The 8,915-nt window shown below is 49.7% G+C and overlaps 1 protein-coding gene across 1 annotated transcript in view; it reads left to right on the top strand.

Annotated features, from left to right (window-relative positions):
- Positions 1-6,703, top strand: part of LOC103782032 (ceramide synthase 4-like) — a 24,508-nt gene extending 17,805 nt beyond the window's left edge. The window contains exons 6-10 of the mRNA XM_008949764.1: positions 172-264; positions 985-1,113; positions 1,802-1,908; positions 2,331-2,487; positions 6,512-6,703. Of these exons, the coding sequence (XP_008948012.1) occupies positions 172-264; positions 985-1,113; positions 1,802-1,908; positions 2,331-2,487; positions 6,512-6,703 (678 nt within the window). The remainder of the gene's footprint in view (positions 1-171; positions 265-984; positions 1,114-1,801; positions 1,909-2,330; positions 2,488-6,511) is intronic.
- The last annotated feature ends 2,212 nt before the right edge of the window (positions 6,704-8,915 follow it).

The raw sequence follows: 8,915 nt of genomic DNA, 5'->3' as shown, positions 1-8,915 counted from the left end.
CGGGATGTGTTCCAGACCAGGTGGGATGGGGCTTGGAGCAACCTGGTCTGGTGGGAGATGTTCCTGCCCGTGGCAGGGGGGTTGTAACTGGATGATCTTTAAGGTCCCTTCCAACCCAAACCACTCTGTGATTCTGTGATGGGTATTTCATGGTCTCTCCCTCTTTCACAGCCTCTCCATCCCTCCCTGTTCTGGTACTACATGCTGGAGCTCTCCTTCTACTGGTCACTGGTCTTCACCCTGCCCTTTGATGTGAAGAGGAAGGTGAGTGGCAGCCTTGGAGAACTGAGCACAAACAGGACCCAAGCTGAACACCCCGGAGAGTGATCTCCAAGAGCACATGCACAGTGCTGATCTGAGGTTTTGGAGGACTCTCCTTGCTCATTCCCAGGAATATCCATTCCCATCACTGACTTCCCTCTCCTCTGGGAAGTAGAGAACACAAACCCTGTCACAGAAAGGTGCAAACTACTGCAGAGTTCTCCGTCCAAACCTAAAATACAAGCTTAAAAATCATTCTTCTGGGAGTCTTCTAGGCTGCCCTGATTGTAGAGATGGGAAAAGAGATGATTCTCTGGCAGTTGAGCTGCATGTTCTGGGTGCCAGCACCCCAGTGATGATGGTGCAGACAGGTTGGCATGCACAGGAGCAGAGAGGGGGGTGAGCACTGCTCCCTTTGTGTTGAATTGTCTGTCCTGAATCCTTGGCTCTTCTGATTTGCACCATCATCAGACCATTCTGGTGGAAGGAGTGTTCCTTGTTGTGAAATCCTCAGCTCACACCATAAACTCTTCATTCCTGCATTCTTGGCTGCCTGCTTTTCTAGAAGGTTTTTGGTAAAAGAGTTTTATGGGTAGGACCTTATAGGGGGAGGTTTCTTAGAGACTGGGTAGAGAGATTTCATTGCTCCCTGCAGCAGCGTGGTGTAACCAGAGCAGCAGGTGCAGTATGCATTTTATTCTCTGCTGTCCCCTTTCTCCTCAGGATTTCAAGGAGCAGATCATCCATCATGCTGCAACCATCTTCCTGATCAGCTTCTCATACTGTGCCAATTACATCCGCATTGGGACGCTGGTGATGGTGATCCACGATGCTTCTGACTGCTTCCTGGAGGTGAGCTGCACAGCTTGGGTGCTGGGCAAGCCCAGCTGGCAATGGTGCTCTTGAGCCCGGGTCTTCTCACCTGGTGCAGCGTGGGCTGAGCACTGTGGTGGTCACAGGGAGGTCAGTACTGATCTGACCCAGCCAAGGACGCTCTGCAGAGCCAGGCAGAGGCATGATGGCCTTGGTCAGCTCTGGTTCATGAGTGTCCTGGTTCCGTGTAAAAAGGGGTTCAGGGCAGGACCCACACGGAACAGAACTGTGTACTCGCCTCTCCCCCACCCCCGAGAGAGAGAGAGAGAGACACTTTTTAAAAAGAAAATAAAGTATATTGTTCAACAAGGAACAGAAAACGAAAAAGGGAGGTAAGGAAAATAATATATATAAAGATCAGGGGAATAATACAAAAGATAAAATATACAAAACCCTCAGAAATGGTTCCAGGGTCCCATGGAGTGAAAGGAGAACTTTCCTCTCCGAGCTCCAAGGCAGGAGTGAAACAAGAAACCACTCCCTGCCTCTTATCAGAGTGTGTGTGGGAAGGGGAGGGAATACAATGGTTTCACCCCCCCCCGGGGTCCTCCCAGTTGCTGGAAGGTCACGCCCCCATTCCAAGCCTCAAACCACAACAATGAGCCTCTTGGAGCATGTGCAGATGTGCTGCCTTGGCCTGCTGTTTTATTGTTCCTTCTCCTTCCAGCCAACTAAGATATTCAATTACATGAAGTGGAAGAAAACTTGTGACAGCCTCTTCATGATCTTCTCAGCTGTTTTCCTGATCAGCCGCCTGGTCATTTACCCCTACACGTGAGTCGGGTGCAGTCCAGGGGAGTGGAGGAGCTGCCTCTGAGAGACAGGACAATTCACTGGCTGCTGAAGCTCGTGCTGCAGCCTTTGCTTATCAGTCCTTGAGGATGTGCCCCTGCCCTTCACACAGGCCACACTGCCACGGGGGTGTTGTAACTGCCTTGGGGTCAACGGGGGAGGCCTGCCCTGGAGCTCAGAGTGTAGTGTTAAAGTCCTGACGTGCCCTGCAGAGGAGGCATCCTTCCCCTGCAGCTCTGCTCTGCTTGTTGCTGGTGGGGAACTGCGAGCTGGCCGACGTGTGTTATAGATGAGAAGGAAGTGACTGTCCTGAAGGTGTTTTTCTGTGACTAGAGCTTTCTGGGACTTAACTACAACCCTGCTAACAACACACTTACCCTTCACCATAATTCTCTCTCTTGCAGAGTGCTCTACAACACCTACTATTACTCCATGGAGATATTCCAGCCATTCTTTGGATACTACTTCGTGAATGCTCTCCTCATAATTCTGCAGCTGCTCCATGTCTTCTGGTCCTGCCTCATTATTCACATGGTTTACAAGTTCATCCTCCAGGGCACGGTAAGGAACAGTTTGTAGTCCCCTGTATGTCACATGGGGAGGGAGGGTCCACCTGGACTGCTTGGGAGCACAAGAGTTCATCAGGGATGGATTCCTTCTTGCCCTTGTGGAATTCCTAACAGCAAGGTGAAAGGAACACTCAATGTTATTAAGAAAAGTGGACCAAAAAAAGGGTGATTTTTTTATAACTACAGTATTAAGTCCACTTCTGATGCTTTGTATTCAACAAAAATGGGGGCTGGACTTCAGGGGAGATGTCCATGAGCAGAGCTGGTGACATCTGAGTAAGGATCCCAGCACTTGGTCTTGTATGATTTGCATTTGTAACAATACTAAGAAATCAAAACAGGGAAGGTTGTCAGGATTGGCAAGGCCAGTGCAAAAGTGCTTCCCATACAGTCCAGAATTCCTAATTACAGTGTTACCAAGATCACAGAGTCACAGCATGGCTGAGGGTGGAAGGTACCTGGGGAAGTCTTGTCTGTATTCCCCTTCTCAAGCAAGGTCACCGACAGTAGGTTGCCCAGGACCATGTTCAGGCAGGTTTTTGAATATCCCCAAGAGTGGAGGAGACTCCACAACTTCCCTGGCAGACTGTGCTGGTGTTCAGTCACCTCTCAGTAGAAAGGTGTTTCCTTCTGTTCAGAGGGAGACTTCTGTGCTTTAGTTTGTCCCCATTGACTCTTGTCCTGTCACTGGGCACTATCTTGGCTCCATCCTCTTTATATCTTCTTTACACCCTCCTGTCATCCAGATCATTCCTACATGTTTTGTGTGGACTCTCTCACAGTGCTTTACATGTCTACAGAGTAGATATTTCTGTCTAAACTAGTTATCTAGGACTGCTTTTGTAGCAGTGGACAGACATACCCAAGGGATAGTCTACTCAAGGTTGCAGCCTGGCAGTGCTGGTTGTCTCTGTCAGTCCTAGAGCCACGTCTGAGGTGCAGCTGTGTAAACTGAAGTGCATTCCACTCGTTCTGACCAGAGCCTGTAGGATTTGCTGTGATGCCAAACTGCTGCTCCCCATGAAATTCTTCCCAAAATCAAAGACATGACCTAATGGCATGAGGCTGGCTCTGTGCCGAGGACAGTCCAGGAGTAACAAGCCAGTGCCTTGTGGGAGCTGACCTCATAGCCCAGGGGGAGGTGTTCTGTTAGCATCCAACCAGGGAATTCTCTCTTGCAGGAACTGAGAACAAGCATTAAAAGTTCTTCCTCATCCACATTGTCCCCGTTTTCTTTATCTGCCTTCCCTTAAGGCAGCACAGAGCAAACTACTTGCAAATTAAGAAACAGAAACTTTATGGGGCAGACAGTGAAGGTGCAGCTGAAGACACCCTTTCATTGTTTTCCTAATTCTCCTGTGGGCTGAATCACCTCTGCAGTTATGACAGGGTAAAATGCTGAGGTCATAAATAGCCTTAGTGGAAAGGAATGAACCACCAGGGAGAAAGATACTGAAGCACATCTAGAATTTTTCCTATTTTATCTAAAAATCATCTACCACATTTCATGAAAAAAAAAATATATTTGAGAGCTTTCCATATTGAGCAGTGAATAGCACAGAAAAATCATTCTAAGCAGATCTGTTTTAATAATGATAATTAGTAGCCCAAAGCAATATCAGCAAGAATACAGGACACTCTCACTGGAGAGCCATGAAATTCTTGCTGCAGTCAGAAGTTCACATTCTTCCCATGGGCCTTTCTGATCCCTGCTGTTTTCCCCTCTGGCTACAGGATTATTTGCACCACCCTCTCACATGATGTCCCCTAATCCCCAGTAAGTAGAACTCGGCCTAAATCCTGAAGTGTGAGTTTCATTCCCTCCCACAGGCAGCCTGAGACACAGCACTGTAGCTCAAGCAGCTTTGTAGTTCCTTCGTGAACCTTGCTGGGTCTCAGGCCTCAGCCACATCCTGTAGCCATGGATGGACAAATTTAGGGATATTGTTTACCATTGGTCTTTGTGCTGCAGATGAAGACTCCTGCATAGCTCCTGCACTGCTAATTCCAGAATGAGACGAGCTGCAGGTTGTTCCAGAGCATGGCATCTCCTACCCCTATGATGTCCTTGAAGCCAGGGTGAATTCAGTGCACGTTCACATTCTTACCAATCCTGCCTGTCTTGGGTGTAGTGATCTCTAGAAATAGCACCAGACCTTCTGACTATGATCCAAGAGATATCCCCAGAACAGACAGAGGAAACTGAGACTGCAGGTGGCTGGGCAGCAACTGGCACAGCCCAGAGCAGTTTCCAGAGCTCAGGTCACAGAAGGGCTTTGCTGCTTTCTCTCAGAGCACTCCTCCCAGTGAGCAGTGTCACTGGGTGCATTTCCCCAGATTTGCAGTATTATGTTGCAGAGCAGAGGCAGCCTGGGAGGCCAGCAAGTGCCAGGCAGCTTTCTGAACTGTCATTTTATCACAATCGTTTCTTCTTTGCCTTCCTTCTAAGGCAATTAATTAGATTAATTCATTACAAATCTGTCAGGAAAAATCTGACCATAAAGCTGAATGTAGACAGAATTGAGAGGCTTTGTGTTGAGCTGCTGGTTGGCTGGGAAGCGTGTGCCTTCAGACTGTCCAAAGCAGGGTGCTCAGCCTGCAGCCACACAGGCCAGGGGTGCTCAGAAGACACTTCCTTGTCCCTTCTGCAAAATGTAAAAGAGAATCATAGAATCATAGTGGTTGGAAGGGACCAAACTGCCTCCCCCATCCTTCTACCACACCACAGGATCCCAGCATGGTGGGGTTGGAAGGGACCTCTGGAGATCATCTCATCCAACCCCCTGCTCCAGCAGCTCACCCACAGCAGGGTGCCCAGGGTCACAGAGAGCCACATTTGGAATCTCTCCAGAGCAGGAGACTCCACAGCCTCTCTGAGCCCCCCCAGCCTCTCTGGGCAGCTGCTCCAGGCTCGGCCACCCTCACACCAAAAAGGTTTCTCCTCCTGCTCAGATGGAACCTTCTGGATTCTGTTTGTTCCTGTTGCTCCATGTCCTCTCACTGGGCACCACGGACAGGAGTCTGGCCCCAGCCTCTTGCCCCCTGCCCTTTGGCTGTTGATCAGCATTGATCAGGTGTCTCTTATCCACGCTAAACAGCCCCAGAGCTCTCAGCTTTTCCTTATCCCAGAGATGCTCCAGGCCCCTCAGCATCCTCATAGCCTCCACTGGACTGTCTCCAGTAGTTCCTTGTCTCTCTGGAACTGGGGAGCCCAGCAAAGGACCCAGTACTACAGATTTGGCCTCACTAGGACAGAGGGGGAAGAGAACCTCCCTCAATCTGCTGGTCACACTCTTCTTCATGCACCCTAGGATACTATTGGTCCTCTTGCCCGTGAGGGCACATTGCTGGATCATGGGCAACTTGTTGTCCACCGTGATTGCCAGGTGCTTCTCTGCAGAGCTGCTCCCCAGCAGGTCACCCCTCCCCTGTCCTGGTGCAGGGGGTTATTCCTCCCCAGGTTCATGACTCTGCACTTGCCCTTGTTGAACTTCATGATGTTCCCTCCACGCAGCTCTTCAGCCTGTCCAGGTCTCCCTGGATGGCAGAGCAGCTCTGGTGTGTCAGCCCCTCCTCTCAGTTCTGTGTCACCAGCAGATGAGCTGAGGGTCTGCTCTGTCCCCTCAGCCAGGGCAGTGATGAATACATTGAACGAGAGCAGACCCAGCCCTGACCCCTGGGGAGCACCACGAGCTACAGGCCTCCAGCCAGGTTCATGTTGGTGCACAAAGCATCCTGCCTTACATGGCTGTCCTGGGCCTCTCTGCTGTGCTGCTGCCTCTCAGCCTGTCCACAGTTCCTGATGTTTGTCAGGGTCAGAGCTGGGGTTCCACTGACACTGAAACAGAGGAGATCTGTTTCCAGAGGCCATGTGAAAGCTGACAGGACGTGGCAGGACAGTGTGCCACAGGCAAGTGGCTGCAGCGGGTGCTGAGTGTGTGACCTGTGGCTGAGCTGCTGCTGCTGCTGGTGCAGACTCCTCTGTTCGTGTGCCTCTAACTTGTGTGTTTCCCCAGATGGAAAAGGACATGAGAAGCGACACTGAAGAAAGTGACAAGGATGAGGAAAGCAAAAAAACTCAGGAAAAGGAGAAAAACAGGATCCCATGTTTCAGCAACGTCACAAGCAACAATTCTATCCAGAGGAACGGGGCTGAGCCACTGACCCACAGAACCCATCTCCCCAACGGCCACGCCAAGGAACGGTAGCTGCTGCCCACCTGGGTCTGAGCAGGTCTTCAAGGAGCCCGCCCACCCTCTTCAGAAGCAGTTTTGCTCCTTGTGTAGATAAACTGGAGTGCAACTGCAATGCCATGGCTGAATTCCTGCTTCCATAAACAAAGTGTAGTCAGTGATAGCTGAAGGCAGCTCTTGGTCTTTCTTCAGTGAAAGTTTACTAGAGGTTGTAGTCTTGAAGGAGGTAGAAAGGGATCAAAGTGGTTTCATTTGTGTTAGACTGTACCATAGTTATTAAATGTGCTACTCTTGAAAATCATAGAATGGTTTGAGTTGGAAGGGACCTTAAGGATCATCTCTCTGCTTCCTAACCCCCTGCCATGGGCAGGGACACCTCCCACTACAGCAAGTTGCTCAAAGCCCCATCCAACCTGGTCTTCAACACATCCAGTGTTTGGGCACCTACAACCTTCCAAAAGTACTTAAAAAACAAAAAAAAAAAAAGGTGGAGAAGCTCTGGCAATGTCATAACCTCCTAACGGTGTTTGATAGGTATCTGTTTAGCCTTGATCAGCCTCTGGAGGCCCTGGCCCATTGCCACTCGTGATGACAGCTAACAAGTGTGAGACTCTGAATCTCAATACAGGGACACCTCTTTTGAGAAGACAGGTGCCCCTTGCATCCTCAGAAAATTGAAACTGAGCATAGTGGAGCAAAAGCTTTGGCAAGACATAGGAGAGAACATTTTCTCCTCAAAGGATATGCTTCTATGTGCCTTATGACCAGTTGTGCAATGGGATGGATCTCAGTCCCTTCTGTTGTCACTGTCATTGCCACAGAGGTGGGAGCTCCAAAGCCCAGGTTGGAGAGAGTACCCACCCAAGTCCTCGTTGGAAGAGCTGGAAAATCCAGGCAGCTGTGTCTCAACTGTCAGGTAATCCTTTAAAGCTGTCTTGGAAAGAAACAGACTCAGAAGAAGGGAGATGAAAAGAAACTTGTTCTAGAAGACAACACTGATGAAGTGCTCATGTTTACACCTCATGTGACTGGCACAGTGGGAAATACTTACAGAGTCAGACTGTGGCAAGAAAGGAAAACATTTCCCGTGTCCTCAGAGGAAAAATGATCCAGAGAAGATCTGCTGATCCTTTTAGAATGATGCTTTAACGTGGCCTGATGCTTTAAGTCTAGGGCCTTTGCCTCAATATATCAGGAACAGCAGGTTAAAGCAGTAGTCCATGAGGTCATGATGCAATCCTGATGGTTTGTTCAGATGTCCTGTATCTTCTATCCTGTGTAGCCTTCAACTTTGGTTTCTGTAATCCCTTAGAAGAGTTAAATTAGGATGAATTTCTCTTTTATAGATCAATTAATCTGTGAAGTCAAAGTATCATCAGATTCACTGTAATTCACTGTAATAGGTGCAGGGACCAGGCTGCAAAGGGCGTGCAGACATTTCCTTGTACAGGGACCAAGGAAATGCCTTTGGGGGGGGTTTAAAATTCAAAGTCAAGGACAAGGGTTTCCAGGAGTCCACTCCGCTCACCCGAGGTGTGACTGGGAGAGCTCTGTCCTGAGTTTGTGTGTGCTCATCTGAGGGCTCAGATTCCCCAAGGTGTGCGGGTGGCACCACACTCTGAGCCATGTATTAATCAGGTGTGTTTTCCACCCTCTTTGGGTATTTTTCCCTTCCACTTGAGGGACTGATGAAAACACCACCTGAGCTCCTGAACCTTGGACTAGTCGCCCCAGCGCCTTGAAGTCCTTTCTGAGAGTCTTTAGACTCCTCTCTACAACCTCATCATCACCTACCTGAATAACTAACAAGGGGTAATAATCAGAGGGCTGCGCCAGAGCAGCGATTTGCCTTTTAATATCTCTAACCCGAGGTGCAGGCAGGCAGCAGAGCTCCCTGTGGGATGGGTCTGGTCTACAAATGGGTCCTTCTGTTCCTCTCAGAAGAGAGTCGCCCCCACTACAAGCACCCTCCTTGTTTTTTCTTAATGGAAGAAGTCTTGACAGGCTGGGGTGAGTGACAGGCTGCGTGTGACTCCCCAGAGTGATCCTCATTTCCATCTCCCTTTGGCTGGCCATCAAGTTCCAAAGACCCCTACCTGTTGGATAACAGGACTTGAGAAGGTGAAGGGGCCGGGGAGGTTTTTGTTGGCCCCTCCGAGTGGGGACCTCCTCCCAATCCCCCTTCTCCCTTATGTCCTGGTGTCTGACCCCTCTGCACAGGGGCCAG

The sequence above is a fragment of the Merops nubicus genome, unplaced genomic scaffold (assembly GCF_000691845.1).
Source record: "Merops nubicus isolate BGI_N331 unplaced genomic scaffold, ASM69184v1 scaffold1091, whole genome shotgun sequence".
Taxonomy (NCBI): Eukaryota; Metazoa; Chordata; class Aves; order Coraciiformes; family Meropidae; genus Merops; species Merops nubicus.
Note: the sequence above shows the minus strand (reverse complement) of the source record. Positions and strands in the feature narration are given on the sequence as shown.